The sequence below is a fragment of the Scyliorhinus torazame genome, chromosome 7 (assembly GCF_047496885.1).
Source record: "Scyliorhinus torazame isolate Kashiwa2021f chromosome 7, sScyTor2.1, whole genome shotgun sequence".
NCBI lineage: Eukaryota > Metazoa > Chordata > Chondrichthyes > Carcharhiniformes > Scyliorhinidae > Scyliorhinus > Scyliorhinus torazame.
In genome coordinates this window covers 274,624,505-274,644,448 of record NC_092713.1, presented here as the reverse complement: position 1 = coordinate 274,644,448, position 19,944 = coordinate 274,624,505, and the positions used below count along the sequence as shown (strand labels likewise).

General features: G+C 47.5%; 1 protein-coding gene across 18 annotated transcripts in view; it reads left to right on the top strand.

The window, feature by feature from the left end:
- LOC140427048 (organic cation/carnitine transporter 2-like) overlaps positions 1-19,944 on the top strand; it is a 271,913-nt gene that overhangs the window by 79,899 nt on the left and 172,070 nt on the right. For all 18 annotated transcript variants that reach the window (XR_011948375.1, XR_011948374.1, XM_072512482.1 and 15 more), the window contains one exon: positions 8,176-8,330. Coding sequence is in view for 16 of the 18 variants with exons in the window: in XM_072512482.1 (XP_072368583.1) it covers positions 8,176-8,330 (155 nt within the window). In the remaining 2 variants the exon portion in view is untranslated. The remainder of the gene's footprint in view (positions 1-8,175; positions 8,331-19,944) is intronic.

Here is a 19,944-nt window from a genome sequence, read left to right as displayed (position 1 = left end):
ATAACAGCAAAAGGGATTATTATTTAAATGATAAAATATTAAAACATGCTGCGGTGCAGAGAGACGTGGGTGTGCTAGTGCATGAGTCGCAAAAAGTTGGTTTACAGGTGCAACAGGTGATTAAGAAGGCAAATGGAATTTTGTCCTTCATTGCTAGAGGGATGGAGTTTAAGACTAGGGAGGTTCTGCTGCAATTGTATAAGGTGTCAGTGAGGCCACACCTGGAGTATTGTGTTCAGTTTTGGTCTCCTTACTTGGGAAAGGACGTACTGGCGCTGGAGGGTGTGCAGAGGAGATTCACCCGGTTAATCCCAGAGCTGAAGGGGTTGGATTACGAGGAGAGGTTGAGTAGACTGGGACTGTCCTCATTGGAATTTAGAAGGATGAGGGGGGATCTTATAGAAACATATAAGATTATGAAGGGAATAGATAGGATAGATGTGGGCAGGTTGTTTCCACTGGCGGGTGAAAGCAGAACTAAGGGGCATAGCCTCAAAATAAGGGGAAGTAGGTTTAGGACTGAGTTTAGGAGGAACTTCTTCACCCAAAGGGTTGTGAATCTATGGAATTCCTTGCCCAGTGAAGCAGCAGAGGCTCCTTCATTAAATGTTTTTAAGATAAGGATAGATAGTTTTTTGAAGAATAAAGGGATTAAGGGTTATGGTGTTCGGGCCGGAAAGTGGAGCTGAGTCCACAAAAGATCAGCCATGATCTCATTGAATGGTGGAGCAGGATCGAGGGGCCAGATGGCCTACTCCTGCTCCTAGTTCTTATGTTTTTATGTTATGTTCTATCACTTCTTAAGGGTTCCCTTCGGTGTCACCAACGGGGTCTCGGTCTTCCAGCGCGAGATGGACCGAATGGTTGACCGGTACGGTTTACGGGCAACATTCCCGTATCTCGATAATGTCACCATCTGCGGCCATGACCAGCAGGACCACGACACCAACCTCCGATAATTTCTCCAGACCGCTAAAATCCTTAACCTTACATACAAGGATAAATGCGCGTTTAGCACCGACCGCCTAGCCATCCTCGGCTACGTAGTGCGAAATGGAGTTATAGGCCCCGACCCTGAATGCATGCGGCCCCCAATGGAGTTCCCCCTTCCTCACTGCTCCAAGGCCCTGAAACGTTGCCTCGGGTTTTTCAGCTACTACGTCCAGTGGATCCCCAACTATGCGGACAAGGCCCGTCCCCTGATCCAATCCACAGTTTTTCCCCTGTTGATAGAGGACCGCCAGGCCTTCAGCCGCATCAAAGCAGACATTGCAAAGGCCACGATGCACGCCATCGACGAGTCCCTCTCCTTCCAGGTTGAGAGCGATGCGGCCGACGTAGCTCTGGCGCCCACCCTCAACCAAGCGGGCAGACCCGTGGCCTTCTTCTCTCGTACCCTCCATGCTTCTGAAATCCGCAACTCTTCAGTCGAAAAGGAGGCCCAGGCCATAATAGAAGCTGTGCGACATTAGAGGCATTACCTGGCCGGCAGGAGATTTACTCTCCTCATGGACCAACGGTCGGTTGCTATCATGTTTGATAATGCACAGCGGGGCAAGATAAAAAACGACAAGATCTTGCGGTGGAGGATCGAACTCTCCACCTACAAATACGAGATCTTATATCGTCCCGGGAAGCTAAACGAGCCTCCTGACGCCCTGTCCCGCGGCACATGTGCCACTGCACAAGTGGACTACCTCCGAGCCCTCCATGAGGACCTCTGCCACCTGGGGTTCACTCACTTTTTCCATTTTGTCAAGACCCGCAACCTGTCCTACTGCATCGAGGAGGTCAGGACAGCCACCAGGGACTGCCAAATCAGCGCCGAGTGCAAACCGCACTTCCACCGACCGGAGAAAGCGCACCTGATAAAGGCTTCCCGTCCTTTTGAACGCCTCAGCATGAACTTCAAAGGACCCCTCCCCTCCACCAACTGCAAAACGTACTTCCTGAACATGATTGACGAGTACTCCCGGTGCCCATTCGCCATTCCCTGCCCCGACATGACCGCAACCACCGTCATCAAGGCCCTCCATAGCATCGTTGCACTGTTCGGGTTCCTGCTTACATACACAGTGATAGGGGTTCCTCCTTTATGAGCGACGAACTGCATCAATTCCTGCTCAGCAAGGGCATCGCCTCGAGCGGGACGACCAGTTACAACCACTGGTGTAACGGACAGGTAGAGAGGGAGAACGGAACGGTCTGGAAGACCGTCATACTGGCCCTACGGTCCAGGAACCTCTCAGTCTCCCACTGGCAAGAAGTCCTCCGGGATGCCCTCCACACTCTCTGGTCACTGCTTTGTACGACCACCAATCAGACACCTCACGAACGCCTCCTTGTCTTCCCTAGGAAGTCCTCCTCTGGGACCTCGCTCCCGACCTGGCTGGCAGCACCCGGACCCATTCTGCTCTGAAAACACGTGCGGGCGCACAAGGCGGACCTGTTGGTCGAGAGGGTCCATCTGCTCCATGCTAACACCGCGTACGCCTACGTGGCGTACCCTGACGGCTGACAAGATACGGTCTCCCTACGGGACCTGGCGCCCGCCGGAACCCCACGCACTTCCCAGCCACCAGTCCCACCCTCCCCTCCACCGCAGCACCTTACAGGAGGATCGGTCCTTCCGCCGGCCCCGTCTAGGCCCCCCCACCCACCGACGCCCTCCATAGGTGCTCCCTTGCCAGGTCAACCATTTTTCCCACCAGCGCCATCTAGGCGTGCCAAGGCTGCCATGGAGATCGAAGCCACGCTCCCGGAGTCACAGACGCCCGAGCCTCCACGGGAGTCACTACCAAAGCTCCGACGATCACAGAGGACGACCAGGGCCCCTGATCGACTGATTGCTTCATTTTAATTGTAAACTGTAAATATAAACCATCAAATGTACATAGCTATCAGAATTGTAAATAGTTGCTAAAGACTGTATGGAGGTATTACGGTACCTCCATAACTAATTATACCACGTTGCCATGTTTTGTAGATTCAGGCCACCACCCCCGCCGGACTCTTTTAAACAGGGGGTGAATGTGGTATTCTAGGTATTACGGTACCTGAAAGGCTAAAGCACCATTGGTGGAAACTGTATGCTTTCTATTGGTTAGAATGCATGATAGCTCCGCCCTGCTAGGGGTATTATAACCAGTGCTGCCCCAGCAGCCTTCATTCTGTACCTGAGCTGCTGGGGGAAACATCTAGCTCATTAAAACCTTCAGTTGGACTACAACCTCACTTTAGTGGTCATTGATCATGCATCAGTCCCCACCACAGAGGCCAAGCTAATTAGGAAATGGTAGGTTCCTCATTTTTGCCCCTCTCCCTTTTTGAATAGCGGCATCGCATTAGCTTGTTTCCAATCCACCGGGACGCTTCCAGAATCCAGGGAATTCTGAAGTATCCCGTTATTTGAGGAGTGATGTAGATTATCTCTGCTGCCACCTCCCTTAATATCCTAGGGTGCAGGCCATCAGGTCCCGGAGACTTATCTGCCTCTAACCCCATCAATTTATTCAATCCCTAGTGATGGTTGTGGCATCCAGTTCCTCTGTATTAACTGTAGATTTTGGACATTCTTTATTATCCTCTAGGTAGGTGTCCATGATCTCACCAAATATACCTTTACTGACCTTATGCTGGAGAAAAAGATGCCAAAAAATGTTCTAGGCCTCTGTTTGAACCTCTGATCAATCTTTTTACATGTCTCTGCATTTTCCAAGATTTATCCCAGTGATGGGAGGCTATCTTTGGTGCATGTTTGTTCAACACTCACCTGTATGCTAGCCCATTGATGTTTACATCTGAGTACTCTGCTGCAATATTTATCTTCCCACATGCCCTCTGGTAAATTGGGAAGCAAACCATTCTTTCAGCCTAGTGAGTCACATTGTTCACATCCCAACTACATAAGAATATAAGAACTCGGAGCAGGAGTAGGCAATTCAACTTCTTGAGCCTGCTGCGCCATTCAATATGATCATGGCTGATCTCTTTGCCTCAACTCCACTCTCCTGCTTGTTCTCCTCAACCCTTCAACTCATGACTGATTAAAAAATCTGTCTATCTTCTCCTCAAATTTACCCAATGTCCCCGCATCCACCGCACTCTGGGGTAGTGAATTCCATAGATTCAAAACCTTTTGCGAGAAATAATTTCTCCTGATCTCTGTTTTAAACCTACTAACCCTTATCCTAAAATTGTGACCTCTCATTCCAGATTTCCTCACAAGAAGAAGCATCCACTCCATGTCTTCTTTGTCAAAACCTTTTATCATCTTATATACCTGCATGACATCTCCTCTCATTCTTCAAAATGGGAGAGAGTTTAGGACTTAACTACTCAATCTCTCTTCATAAGACAAACCCCTCGGGCTGGAATATCCGCCAGTGGGATGCTCCATTTTGCCGGCAGCCTCGGGGTTTCGCAACGGCATGGAGCTGCCCCACAATGGGAAACCCCATAGACCAGCCGGCGTAACGGAGCATCCCGCCGGTGGGGTGAAACAGAAATGTGGCACGGCGGGATGGAGAATCCAGCCCCTCATCTCTGCAATCAATCCAGTGAACCTCCTCTGAACTGCCTCTAATACAACTACATCACTCCTCAAATAACGGGATCAAAACTGAACACAGTCCTCCATGTGTGGCTTCACCACTGCCTTGTCCAGTTGCAGCAAAGCTTCCCTGCATTTATACCCTATTCCTTTAGCCATAAAGGACAAAATTCCATTTGCCTTCCTTATTACTTGCTGTACCTGCATACTAGTTTTCTTATGCACAAGTGCACCCAGACCCCTCAGCACTCTGACTTTTCTCTCCATGTGAGTAATAAGTTCCCTTTCCATTTTTGCAACCACTTACCCACGTTAAACACCATCTGCCAAATTTTGGCCTACTCGCCTCACCTATCCATATCCATTTATAAATTTCTTATTTCCTCATTGCAACTTATTATCCCACCTATTTTGGTGTCACCTGCTAATTTGGCTACAGTACCTTCTATACCTGCATCCAAGTCACAACATATATTGTAGATATTTGGGACCTGAGGGCCGAACCCTGTGGCACCCCACGAGTTACATCTTGCCAACCAGAAAAAGACCCATTTATCCCAACTCTCTGCCTTCTGTCGGGTAGCTAGCCTTCTGTCCTATGTGACGAATGCAGGATTTTAGATATATTAGATTATAAACATTTGGCAAGCTAAGTGTTCAAAACCTGGGTTAGACTACGTTGGCTGCAGTTGTCATATTTCTAAGACCAGAAAACGTTTGGGAGCCAGAGGTGAAATTGACCAGAGTAAAAAGCCTGGGCTAATTCACTGTTGGTTGACTAGGGAGAGTCCATAGTGAGCTAACGGGCACGTTCTTCCTAAAAGGGAACAAGTCCCCGAGCAAGCGCGTTTAGCTGCATGTCTCACGGCACTCACAGTGCTGAGAAACACATGACTATTCAACTCAACTCGCTTTGAATAAGGGGCCTAAATGGAGATGGCATGGCTGAGGCTGCACAGAGCCATTTTTTACAATGGGGAGCTCCGCTCGCCGGAACTCCCCGTTGTAGCCATTTTTAAATGGTGTCCCGATATCCGAGGCCCTGAAAAAAAAACCCGACCTCCCCCCAGCCCGAACGCAAAATGTGAGTGGCCCCCGCCCCTGCCCCCCCAACTTTCCAACACCCATGACTGGCAACCCCTGCCCAATCGCACATGTGCAAAAGATGTCAGCTTGGCACCTTGGCAATGTCAACCTGGCACCCTGGCAGAGCCCCTGGGTATATTGCCACCTGGGCTCCTTGGCAGTGCCAGGCTGCACCCAGTTGGCACTGCCGGTGTTTCAAGCTGGCACTGCCAGGGTACCCAGATGGCACCAGCAGTACCAGGGCACCACTCTGCCCAAAGGGCATGCAGCTGGGGGTGTCTGATCCCCATGGAGACCACCATGAGTGCCGTTCCGTCTGGTCCCCATTTGTGGGACGAAACAACGCTAATCCAAGGTCTCTGAGGCGAAGGGATTGAATCCCAAAACCTCAGATACTGTGGGAATTTGCACATGAGAGTGAAGCTTGCTGCCTCGTTTTAATATGCAGATTTGCTGTAAAGTGACCCTGCCCATTGTTGGCGGGATTCACATCGCAACATCTCGCAAGATTGCGTTGATTCTTGCGAGGCATTGCAAGCCGGGTAGATCACCGGAGTGGGGTCTCCCGGCTTTCACTGGTCACAGTGCACCGCAGCAAGCTGCTTTTCCATCGCAGCATGGCCGGAAGACCGCGCCCAATGTGTTTTCAACTTGAGAAGATGATGTCATTGCTGAGTGGAGGTAGGGTATTCAGACTTTTTGAGAAAGCTGCTGAATTGAGCTCTAGAAGAGTTCACAAGGAAGGTCTTTTGTTTTCACAGTAGGATAGTTTAAAAAATAATAATATTATTTCAAGCAATGTAGACTTGAACAAGGAGGAAGTTGAAACCGCTTTTTGAAGACATCTAGCCAGAGTCTGCAGCAGTTCTAACAGGAGCCAAATCTGTTCTGGAGAGCTAGTATTAATCTTTTTTTAAATTTCTTATTGTTTCGTTAGGAATTGAGTAGAATTGTTTATAGGGTAATTGTAAGCTATTTTTGGGTGTGATGCTGAAGAGTTTAATATTGTGTTAATAAAATGTTATTTTTAAAATACCAAATCCCTGGGCTGGATTCTTCGGACTCGTCCACTGCAAGATCACTATGGACAGGACAGGGACCATGTAAAGGTCCGATGACCTTGAGTGGGAAATTCCGGTCACAGGGCAGGCGCAGCCAAAGAATCCCGCCCTCTATTTCATTGTGCAATCATTTCTGGAGCAAAGTATACTTTCTGCGCAGTCTTACAAACTAAACTAAAATATTGGGATTTCGGTCTAGTATTGAAGCCACTGTTGGTGTCTGGTCTGGGATCACTAATAAATTACACCTAATGCCATGTGATCTTACCTTCTGTATTAACCTTTTGTGCGGCACCTTCTCATAGGCTTTCTGGAAGCCCATTATCCACTCAGCTTATTACACTTTCAAAGAAATCCAGCAAATTAGTCAAACACTATTCACCCTTCATAAAACCATGCTGGCTCTGATGGATTGCGATTTGACTTTCGAAATGCCCTGTTATTACTTCCATAATAATGAATTCTAACAATTTCCCAATGACAGATGTTAAACTAACTGGTCTATAGTTTTCTACTTTCTGCCTCCCTCCTTTATTGAATAAGGGCATTGCGTTAGTTTTTTTTCCAATCCATTGGAACCTTTCCTGCATCCAGGAAACTTTGGAATATTATAATCAATGAATCCACTGTCTCCACTACCATTTCCTTTAATACCTGAGAATGTAGGCCATTAGGCCCTGGGGACTTGTCGGCCTTCAATCCCAATAGTTTGTTTAATACTTTTCCCCTATTCATTGTTCCAATTTCCTTCCTTTCTGTTACTTCTGCATGACCTGTTACTATTAAGGTGGCACTAGTGTCACCCACTGTGAAAACTGAGGCAAAATATTGATTTAGCAACTCCGCCATTTCTGGGTTCCCCACTATTAACTCCTGGACTCATCCGTCAGGGGGCTAATGTTCACTTTCGCCACTCTCTTTCCTTTTATCTACTTATCAAAGTTTTGCTATCCTTTTTAATATTTTCCGCTAATTTTCTATGCTCACCTCCAAGGTAAGTGCATTGTCACACTTTAATCTAGTGGCTGTGACTGTCTGACAAAGAGACAGTATTCATCAGTATTATGCTGCTGCTCTTGCTCTCAGGACTAGATGTGTGGGAACTCATGACCCCACCTCCTGCATATTCCAATAGTTTTTGTTTTTGGAAGCCAGCAGAGGTTGCTCTCCACAATCCCAGATATAAGATTGAGATTTTGCATATTCTGTGTCCTAACTTAATTTCTAACCCTTCTTGGGAACTGTTATCAAATTTATGCCAGTTGTGTGACAACAAGATCACAGATTTTTGATTCCCATGTGATTTGATGTTAATCTAGACATAAGTGGATATGTTTGTTCAATGTTTGACAGCTACATAACTGACAGAATATAAATACGGTACACATGTTTGCATGTGCCTTTTTGTACATTTACAATTATGTTAGTCGGTATGTAATAGATTGAGATGATACACTAGTTGCTTCTGCTTTGCAGGTTTGGAAGGAAGATAGTCCTGTTTGGAACCTTGGCTGTACAGACTGGATTTGGCATGCTTCAAGTCTTCTCTCCAAACTGGGAAATATTCTGCATTCTAAATTTCCTTATAGGTCTTGGACAGATTTCAAACTATGTGGCTGCCTTTATTCTTGGTAAGGCTCGACACCATTCAGTACTTTTATCAGTGCTTTTCTTGTTGCCTTTGCTGATTCTGGCACTCTCTGTGTGACATGAGGTTCTGATTATTGCATGTGGAACCCAGACGTCTGGAAGGAGACCCAAGGAATTCTGAGGCCTTGCTTTTTTCCCCCAATTTATTTCTCTGCACAATTGGCCAAAAAAGTGCTGAAATGTGACCAGAAGCAATGTTCCTGCTGGGAGTGTAAACCAGAGGATTACTGAATGGCAAAAAAAAAAGTAAAGCATGAGAAAAGATGCACAAAATTGGTTGACAAAGCAAAAACAATCCTAATGTTACAAATCAGACATCTAAAACCCTTGGGACATAAACACACCAGGTCCTCTCCTGGAACCAGAATTTCTAAACTTTTTGTCACTATCTTGTGAATACCTGGAGTTAAATATTTACTGTTTTGCTGCCATCCTCCAATGGTTTCAGATTTCACCTGTTATCTCACTGCCTCTTTGTTGTTTTTCCATGAAACAATTTACTCTTATTATCATTAGGCTCAGATACCAAACCTTTTTCCAGGTCTGTTTAAGCCTCTGATGATTCATTTAACATATCTTAGAATTTCCCAATATTTATCCCAGTGTTTGTTTGTTTCTTTCTTATTGTCACATGTACTGCGGTACAGTGAAAAGTATTTTTCTGCAAGCAACTCATTTAGTACATGAAAAGAAAAGAAAATACGTAAAAGGGCAGCACAAGGTACTCAATGTTAATACATAGACATTGGCATCGGGTGAAGCATACAGGAGTGTAGTATTAATCAGGTCAGTCCATAAGAGGGTCGTTTAGGAGTCTGGTAACAGTGGGGAAGAAGCTGTTTTCAGACTTTCGTATCTCCTGCCCGATGGAAGAAGTTGGGAGAGTGAGTAAGCTGGGTGGGAGGGGCCTTTGATTATGCTGCCCACTTTCCCAAGGCAGTAGGTGTTAGCTTCAGACTGTTGTTGAGTAAAGAGTCAAGAGTTCTGTTCCTTTTCCCAAACACCTTTATTTTTCTTTGAACACACTCAGCACCAAACTCTATCATCACATCACATGTCCCCAAGGCCACCTGTAGCCACTTTACTTATTAGTGCCAATTATTGGATCAATGAGACATCTAATTGGAATGGTTCTCAACCCATTCCTGAACAGCGGGAGGTGTAGATAGAGTCAATGGATGGGAGGCAGGTTTGTGTGATGGACTGGGCTGTGTTCACGACTCTCTGAAGTTTCTTGCAGTCTTGGGCTGAGCAGTTGCCATACCAGGCTGTGATGCAGCCAGATAGCATGCTTTCTATGGTGCATCTGTAAATGTTGGTAAGTGTTAGCGTGGATGATGGGAGATGAGGGAGCTGGGAGGCTATCTTGCTGGACAGCCAATGCACTTTGGCATGCATGTCAGTTCAGCACTTTGCTGTATGTCAGCTGATTAATGGTTACAGGTGAACCCTCTGCTGTAAAAGTTGTTTTCCCACATGCCCTCTGGTGAGGTGGCAAGAAATCTCTGGTGAGCTGCGAAGAAACCATTCTTTCAGGCTGGTGACGGGCCATGTTCAGATCTCAACACTGTGCTCACCTCCAAAGGTAAGTGCAGTGTCACTTTTTAATCTCCTGACTGTGACTGTCTGTCTGATTTAAGAGGTGTCTTTTCATTGCTGCTAGGCTGTTGCACTTGTCTCCTCTTACTGGGTGTGCTCGGCTGCACAGACAACACGTCTTGGACACTTGGACACAGTCCAAAGATGTGCAGATTAGGTGGATTGGCCATGATAAATTGCCCTTAGTGTCCAAAATTGCCCTTAGTGTTGGGTGGGGTTACTGGGTTATGGGGATAGGGTGGAGGTGTGGACTTGGGTAGGGTGCTCTTTCCAAGAGCCGGTGCAGACTCGATGGGCCGAATGGCCTCCTTCTGCACTGTAAATTCTATGATAATCTATGAAAGCAGGAGCTCAGGAGAAGGTTGGTATGAGAGGAGGAGTGTTGGCTGAAGAAAGAGGTCAATGGTTACATACTTCAGCTACTCGCTCATCACACCAAATGACAGGATAAAGATGTACTGGGAATTACAAAAGGGTATAATGCAGGAATATACACCATTCTCAATGTTCTGCGCGTCTTTGGATTCTGTGGGCTCCGTTGCAACCGTAACGGGAACCATTTTCTTTGTAGGACTTGAAATGCAGGTAAATGTTACCCTCACTACCTTTATTCTGCTTCCTTCTGTGGCATAGCATCTTCTCCTGCAAGAGAGAGCAAAATGTCAGTGATTTGAGTAGCAGTGTGTTTAGGTGATGCACCTGCCTTGGCTGAATAACTGGACATACATAGAAGCAGTGAGCGTTGGGTGTGAGGTTTGCAATATTGGCACGTGTGAGGTGGTGAGGTGGAGAATTTGAATGTTAGGCTTGATCCTGAGTGCCAGGAAGTGCTATTAAGTGAGTGATGGCGATGTGATGAATTGAGCAGGATAAGAGGCTGGTGGAGCGGTGAGAACGTCATGTTACGCAGATGCATTCACTGATCTTGACCACCTATTTGAGATAATGTTCAGATGGAAGACGTCTGGCCACCTGCTCCCATTTCCTTCTGTAATGGCGTCTTGGATAGTCTCCTGGTCCCTGTGGAACAATGGTGTCTCTCCTTATTCTCACCTACTCCACCAATGCTTCCAATGTCATGCCTGCCAGTCTGGATCCCTCTGTCTCTGCTGATGTACGGTTTGCAAAAAGTTCCCTTGAAGCAACATTTTTGTCCCACTGCCCTTGAAAAGGCAGCCAGCAGAGCTGTCAGCAACATTGAGAATAAGTGCTGGAGGTACAGAAACGCCCCCAAAATCATTCCAGTAAAGTGGGTTAACAAATGTTGTGTCTTAACCACCTCAATATGAATGGGTGTGGGCACACCACAAATCATGGCCCATTCCTAAGGCATTTGAATTTGCCAAGGACTTAGTATTTTCAACTCCCAGACTACGCTAAAGTTGATTTTTCTGCAGGGAGTGTGTCATCCATATGTTGTACATTTTATGAATCATTAATGAATAGCAGATTAAGATAAGAATTCTTGTTTGTGGTCTCATTAACAGATTGGATCAATAAGCAATTGCCAACACTGCATTTGCCAACTCTGGCTCTCTAACCACTTTAACTTTCCCAGTTTATATTTGGTTTATTAAAAGGCCCCACTAAAATTATAGTTCTGTTCTCACCTACCTGAAATAGTGGTGGAATCAGCTAGAAAAAGGCAAGCGGGCATGTATTTGATGGGAATTAATTTTCAGGGATATAGGGAGACCGTTAAGGTGTGGGACCAAATTCAGCAGTTCTTTCAAAGAGCTGACACAGATGTGATGGATCGAAAGACCCTCTTTTTATGCAATGACATTCTCCACCTTATAGTTTCAGTGAGAAAACTGTCCCCCTTATTTCATCACATGGTTGATTGAATACCATTCATGTTAAGCTTCTGGGTACGAAATTCATTTCGGACATCAGTACCAAAGGAATACAGAATGGCTGCCCGCAATCAGGTGCTGCCGATCCAATACTTTTGGGCAGCACGGTAGCATGGTGGTTAGCACAATTGCTTCACAGCTCCAGGGTCCCAGGTTCGATTCCCGGCTTGGGTCACTGTCTGTGCGGAGTCTGCACGTTCTCCCCGTGTGTGCGTGGGTTTCCTCCGGGTGCTCCGGTTTCCTCCCACAGTCCAAAGATGTGCAGGTTAGGTGGATTGGCCATGATAAATTGCCCTTAGTGTCTAAAATTGCCCTTAGTGTTGGGTGGGGTTACTGGGTTATGGGGATAGGGTAGAGGTGTGGGCTTGGGTAGGGTGCTCTTTCAGAGAGCCGGTGCAGACTCGATGGGCCGAATGGCCTCCTACTGCACTGTAAATTCTATAATTCTATAATACTGTTTATCGTGTGTTACCACCTGTATCCAAATTCTATTCCAAGATGCCTAATCTTTTCATTTTATCACTTTCCACCTGTCACAGGATCAACGTTTAACCTCCAAGTATCCATTACACTGTGATAGCATTTTCTCCCACCCTCCTCCTATCTGTGTACTCCAAAGGAACATCCAGTGCTGCCTTAATGTCCACTCAACACTCTTTTTGCCTCTACTCTTATTCTGAAAGCATTGTGTTATTTAGGATGTTCATGCACACCGTGCTACATCTATCACTTATATCGGTGTTCATTTATCTCTATTCTTTGTATGAACTCTCCAGCTTACCCAAATATTACATGAATTCCACAAAACATTCCAGTGCATCCTCTGGAAGACGAGTTATGTTTTTTGTGACTTTTCAGGCCTCTGTCGGCCTGGATTTTGTGCTCCATAGTGGACATAAAATACACTCACTGCTTTCCTTTTCACCTCAGAAGTGTGGATTTCCCCTTTCCTGATGTCAGATTAAATCTGGCAAAAAGCCAATGAGGGTTCCACATTTCACTAATAAACATTGACTCCAGCCATTTGTGCCAGTTTCAGAGGAGTGATGCCAGTAAACAATAAGTTTTCCCATTATTACCACCTCAATGTCCTTGCTCTGCAATTGTCCCCCATACATGTTCTATTGCTATGTGTGGGATTCTCCACCGACCAATGCCGAAATTGGGAAAGGCGATTGGGTGGCGAATCGGTCTTGACGCTAAGCAGTAAAGGAATTAAGAGTTATGGTGAGCAGGCGGGTAAGTGGAGCTGAATCCAGAAAAAGATCAGCCAAGATCTTATTGAATGGCGGAGCAGACCCGAGGGGCCAGGTGGCCTACTCCTGCTCCTGGTGCTTATGAAATCGTGGCTGGCACCGGGTTCACGCCAAATCGCAATCCGCCTACGCCTCGACAGCAGCGTCAATGAGATCTACTCCGCACGTACCGTAAATGACCTTTGCATACCATTAGTCGGCCTGACTCGGTATTGTCCAGGGCCTCCGCGATGCTCTGCCTCCACCAGTGGGAATTCCTGATGGCGAGATTCATTTGTGCTTTTAAAAATCGTGGAAACAGGTGGCGTGGCTAATGAGGGATGCAGCCGACGCGCTCAGCCATGGCCCGCTGTTACTGTGCCACGCTCTGAGTGCCGCTGCAACGTCCAGGTAGCTCTGGTACATGGTTGTCTGTGATAGGGCAGCCCTATCCTGGGCCTCGGCCAAAGCCCATGGCCAAAACCTTTGCCCCCAAGGCCTCCATCACAGATGCCACCCATGCGGTGTTGGCCTGGGTGACACACATGGTCAGTATGACCTTCTACTCCTGGACACGGTTGGACTCCTCCAGCTGTACCTGCAGGTTCTGAATGCTTGGCGACAACCTCTTATGCAGTCCCTGGCTCTGTGACTGGATCTTAACAATCGATGGGACCATATGTTCCAGAAACCCGTCTGGACGGCAGCTAGTCCGTGGTGTTGGCCCGCTCTCCAACTGTCCGCCTCCTCAGGAAATCCTACCTCCACCTGCTGTACCAGAACATGTGTGTGGTGAGCACCAAATTGTGTCCCAGGAGCCTCTTCACTAAAGTGCCCAACCGAGGTGAGTGTCTCTGGGATGGTGGAGGGTCTTGGAGACAGCTGTGATGGGAAATCGTTGTCATACCAGACTCGAGTTCCAGGATGCGAGTTGATAGCTTCCGTCCATGTTGGTGTCATCGTCGTCACTGGTCATCAGCTGAGGTTATGGTTGTGGCAGGGTACGGGGGACACCAGAAGGACCTGTGCCATTATCAACTCCTGCACAAGACAAGAGGCATGATTGTATCACGACCCGGGGGGGTAGTGGTTGGGGGGAGGCGGTGGGGGGGGTGACATATTGGGAACTGCAACTCAGTGGGGTCTCACTTCCACACCCAATGCTGACCTCCGCCCCGGTGACAGCCCTTTCTTCAGGCCCTCAACCACGTCCAATGCCCTCTGTTCTGCTGCGGTGGAGGGCTGCAGGTCCGGCGGACCTCCTCCAGTCTTCTCCCACTCTTGACGGATGTGAGCGGCCTGCTCCTAGAGGGGTGGTCGGGGGGGAGGAAACAAGAAAACGGACAGTGTTACATAGTCCTCATTCAGCCCAGGGGGTGGGTGGATGGTGGCCGGTATGGGTGCCGGCATGTGGTGCAGGGTAGGGGTTCGGCCGTCCTCCAGAGTGGGGGGAGGGGGGGAGGAGGGGGGTGTTGTGGTGGTGTTACAGGTGTGTGGGACAGGGTTGGTGCTAGGGACACAGTGCTCGTAGCGCCATGTGCAACACTGTCAGGACCAGCCAGCAGTGCCGAAAGAAACTGTCATGATATGCACTCACGTACATAATGAGATACAGACAGGCAGTGACAGACACCCAGTACAGCCAATCAACACACAGGACAGAAGACAACCAATCACCAGGCAGAACACTAGAGGGTGGTCTCCCACTATAAAACACACAAGGCATCAACACTCTGACTCTTTCCACTGGTGACAACTGTAGTGACAGTCAGGGTGTAAATGTCAGTTAGCACCTTCTACACGTGGCTCAGGGCTAGTCTGGTCTAGTTAGTTAGAACAAGCACGCTTGGAATAGTAGAGTGTCAAACCCACAGCGAACTGTGTGCACTGCTTAACAAGTTCAATAAAGCGTATTGAACCAACATCACAGTTTGGACTCTTACTTTCAAGGACAACTGCATCCAGTTGCAGTCCGTGTTACCCCAGGGCGATTAACATGGTACCACTTTCTCTAAGTGGCTTACCTCGAGTGATTCCGTGACGACCAGCAAGTGCCTTCCAGCGGCATGGAGAAGATCCAGACCCCTCCACATCTCCGGTAATCTCAGCGCCAACTGGCGGGTCTTCAAGCAAATGTTCCTTCTCTACATTGAGGCCTCAGCCCTCGAGGATGCGTCCAACGCCAGAAAAATTGCGCTGCTCCAATCAACTGTGGGGGACCAAGACATCCAGATTTTCAACTCGCTTAATTTTACCGACGGCCAGGACAAGACCAAATTCAAGACCGTTTTGGCGCAGTTCAACAGTTCACCGTGAAGTCGAAACAAACGAGAGCTTTGAGCGCTATATCTTCCAGCAATGCCTTCAGGGTAAGGATGAACCTTTCCAATCCTTTCTAACTCATCTCCGTATATTAGCGGTCCTGCAATTAGAACAAAGAACAAAGAAAAGTACAGCACAGGAACAGGCCCTTCGGCCCTCGAAGCCCGTGCCGACCATGCTGCCCGACTAAACTACAATCTTCTGCACTTCCTGGGTCCGTATCCCTCTATTCCCATCCTATTCATGTATTTGGCAAGATGCCCCCCAAATGTCACCATCGTCCCTGCTTCCACCACCTCCTCCGGTAACGAGTTCCAGGCACCCACCACCCTCTGTGTAAAAAACTTGCCTCGCACATCTACTCTAAACCTTGCCCCTCGCACCTTAAACCTATGCCTCCTAGTAATTGACCCCTCTACGCTGGGGAAAAGCCGTAAGACCATAAGACATAGGAGCGGAAGTAAGGCCATTCGGCCTATCGAGTCCACTCCACCATTCAATCATGGCTGATTTCAACTCCATTTACCCGCTCTCTCTCCATAGCCCTTAATTCCTCGAGAAATCAAGAATTTATCAACTTCTGTCTTAAAGACACTCAACGTCCCGGCCTCCACCGCCCTCTGTGGCAATGAATTCCACAGACCCACCACTCTCTGGCTGAAGAAATTTCTCCTCATCTCTGTTCTAAAGTGACTCCCTTTTAGTCTAAGGCTGTGCCCCCGGGTCCTAGTCTCCCCTGCTAATAGAACATAGAACATAGAACAATACAGCGCAGTACAGGCCCTTCGGCCCACGATGTTGCACCGAAACAAAAGCCATCTAACCTACACTATGCCATTATCATCCATATGTTTATCCAATAAACTTGTAAATGCCCTCAATGTTGGCGAGTTCACTACTGTAGCAGGTAGGGCATTCCACGGCCTCACTACTCTTTGCGTAAAGAACCTACCTCTGACCTCTGTCCTATATCTATTACCCCTCAGTTTAAAGTTATGTCCCCTCGTGCCAGCCATTTCCATCCGCGGGAGAAGGCTCTCACTGTCCACCCTATCCAACCCCCTGATCATTTTGTATGCCTCTATTAAGTCTCCTCTTAACCTTCTTCTCTCTAACGAAAACAACCTCAAGTCCATCAGCCTTTCCTCATAAGATTTTCCCTCCATACCAGGCAACATCCTGGTAAATCTCCTCTGCACCCGCTCCAAAGCCTCCACATCCTTCCTGTAATGCGGTGACCAGAACTGTACGCAATACTCCAAATGCGGCCGTACCAGAGTTCTGTACAGCTGCAACATGACCTCCCGACTCCGGAACTCAATCCCTCTACCAATAAAGGCCAACACTCCATAGGCCTTCTTCACAACCCTATCAACCTGGGTGGCAACTTTCAGGGATCTATGTACATGGACACCTAGATCCCTCTGCTCATCCACACTTTCAAGAACTTTACCATTAGCCAAATATTCCGCATTCCTGTTATTCCTTCCAAAGTGAGTCACCTCACACTTCTCTACATTAAACTCCATTTGCCACCTCTCAGCCCAGCTCTGCAGCTTATCTATATCCCTCTGTAACCTGCTACATCCTTCCACACTATCGACAACACCACCGACTTTAGTATCGTCTGCAAATTCACTCATCCACCCTTCTGCGCCTTCCTCTAGGTCATTGATAAAAATGACAAACATCAACGGCCCCAGAACAGATCCTTGTGGTACTCCACTTGTGACTGTACTCCATTCTGAACATTTCCCATCAACCACCACCCTCTGTCTTCTTTCAGCTAGCCAATTTCTGATCCACATCTCTAAATCACCCTCAATCCCCAGCCTCCATATTTTCTGCAATAGCCTACCGTGGGGAACCTTATCAAACGCTTTGCTGAAATCCATATACACCACATCAACTGCTCTACCCTCATCTACCTGTTCAGTCACCTTCTCAAAGAACTCAATAAGGTTTGTGAGGCATGACCTACCCTTCACAAAGCCATGCTGACTATCCCTGATCATATTATTCCTGTCTAGATGATTATAAATCTTGTCTCTGATAATCCCCTCCAAGACTTTACCCACTACAGACGCGAGGCTCACCGGTCTATAGTTGCCGGGGTTGTCTCTGCTCCCCTTTTTGAACAAAGGGACCACATTTGCTGTCCTCCAGTCCTCTGGCACTATTCCTGTAGCCAATGATGACATAAAAATCAAAGCCAAAGGTCCAGCAATCTCTTCCCTGGCCTCCCAGAGAATCCTAGGATAAATCCCATCAGGTCCCGGGGACTTATCTATTTTCAGCCTGTCCAGAATTGCCAACACCTCTTCCCTACGTACCTCAATGCCATCTATTCTATTAGCCTGGGGCTCAGCATTCTCCTCCACAACATTATCTTTTTCCTGAGTGAATACTGACGAAAAATATTCATTTAGTATCTCGCCTATCTCTTCAGACTCCACACACAATTTCCCATCCCTGTCCTTGACTGGTCCTACTCTTTCCCTCGTCATTCGCTTATTCCTGACATACCTATAGAAAGCTTTTGGGTTTTCCTTGATCCTTCCTGCCAAATACTTCTCATGTCCCCTCCTTGCTCGTCTTAGCTCTCTCTTTAGATCCTTCCTCGCTACCTTGTAACTCTCCATCGCCCCAACCGAAACTTCACACCTCATCTTCACATGGGCCTCCTTCTTCCTCTTAACAAGAGATTCCACTTCCTTGGTAAACCACGGTTCCATCGCTCGACGCCTTCCTCCCTGCCTGACCGGTACATACTTATCAAGAACACGCAGTAGCTGATCCTTGAACAAGCCCCACTTGTCCAGTGTGCCCAAAACTTGCAGCCTACTTCTCCACCTTATCCCCCCCAAGTCACGTCTAATGGCATCATAATTGCCCTTCCCCCAGCTATAACTCTTGCCCTGTATACTTATCCCTTTCCATCATTAACGTAAACGTCACCGAATTGTGGTCACTGTCCCCAAAGTGCTCTCCTACCTCCAAATCCAACACCTGGCCTGGTTCATTACCCAAAACCAAATCCAACGTGGCCTCGCCTCTTGTTGGCCTGTCAACAAATTGTTTCAGGAAACCCTCCTGCACACACTGTACAAAAAACGACCCATCTATTGGACTCGAACTATATCTTTTCCAGTCAATATTTGGAAAGTTAAAGTCTCCCATAATAACTACCCTGTTACTTTCGCTCTTATCCAGAATCATCTTCGCCATCCTTTCCTCTACATCCCTAGAACTATTAGGAGGCCTATAAAAAACTCCCAACAGGGTGACCTCTCCTTTCCTGTTTCTAACTTCAGCCCATACTACCTCGGAAGAAGAGTCCCCATCTAGCATCCTCTCCGCCACCGTAATACTGCTCTTGACTAGCAGCGCCACACCTCCCCCTCTTTTGCCTCCTTCTCTGAGCTTACTAAAACACCTAAACCCCGGAACCTGCAACATCCATTCCTGTCCCTGCTCTATCCATGTCTCCGAAATGGCCACAACATCGAAGTCCCAGGTACCAACCCATGCTGCCAGTTCCCCTACCTTGTTTCGTATACTCCTGGCATTGAAGTAGACACACTTCAAACCACCTACCTGAACACTGGCCCCCTCCTGCGACGTCAAATCTGTGATCCTGACCTCTCTACTCTCATTCTCCCTTACCCTAAAACTACAATCCAGGTTCCCATGCCCCTGCTGCATTAGTTTAAACCCCCCCCCCAAAGAGCACTAACAAATCTCCCCCCCAGGATGGAAACAACTTCCCTACATCCACCCTATCTAAGCCATTCATTATCTTGTAAGTTTCTATTAAATCTCCCCTCAACCTCCTAAACTCCAATGAATATAATCCCAGGATCCTCAGACTTTCATCGTATGTTAGGCCTACCATTCCTGGGATCATCCGTGTGAATCTCCGCTGGACACGCTCCAGTGCCAGTATGTCCTTCCTGAGGTGTGGGGCCCAAAATTGCTCACAGTATTCTAAATGGGGCCTAACTAATGCTTTATAAAGCTTCAGAATTACATCCCTGCTTTTATATTCCAAGCCTCTTGAGAAGAATGACAACATTGCATTTGCTTTCTTAATTACGGACTCAACCTGCAAGTTTACCTTTAGAGAATCCTGGACTAGGACTCCCAAGTCCCTTTGCACTTCAGCATTATGAATTTTGTCACCGTTTAGAAAATAGTCCATGCCTCTATTCTTTTTTCCAAAGTGCAAGACCTCGCACTTGCCCACGTTGAATTTCATCAGCCATTTCTTGGACCACTCTCCTAAACTGTCTAAATCTTTCTGCAGCCTCCCCACCTCCTCCATACTACCTGCCCCACCACCTATCTTTGTATCATCGGCAAACTTAGCCAGAATGCCCCCAGTCCCATCATCTAGATCGTTAATATATAAAGAGAACAGTTGTGGCCCCAACACTGAACCCTGCGGGACACCACTCGTCACCGGTTGCCATTCCGAAAAAGAACCTTTTATCCCAACTCTCTGCCTTCTGCCTGACAGCCAATCGTCAATCCATGTTAGACCTTGCCTCGAATACCATGGGCCCTTATTTTACTCAGCAGTC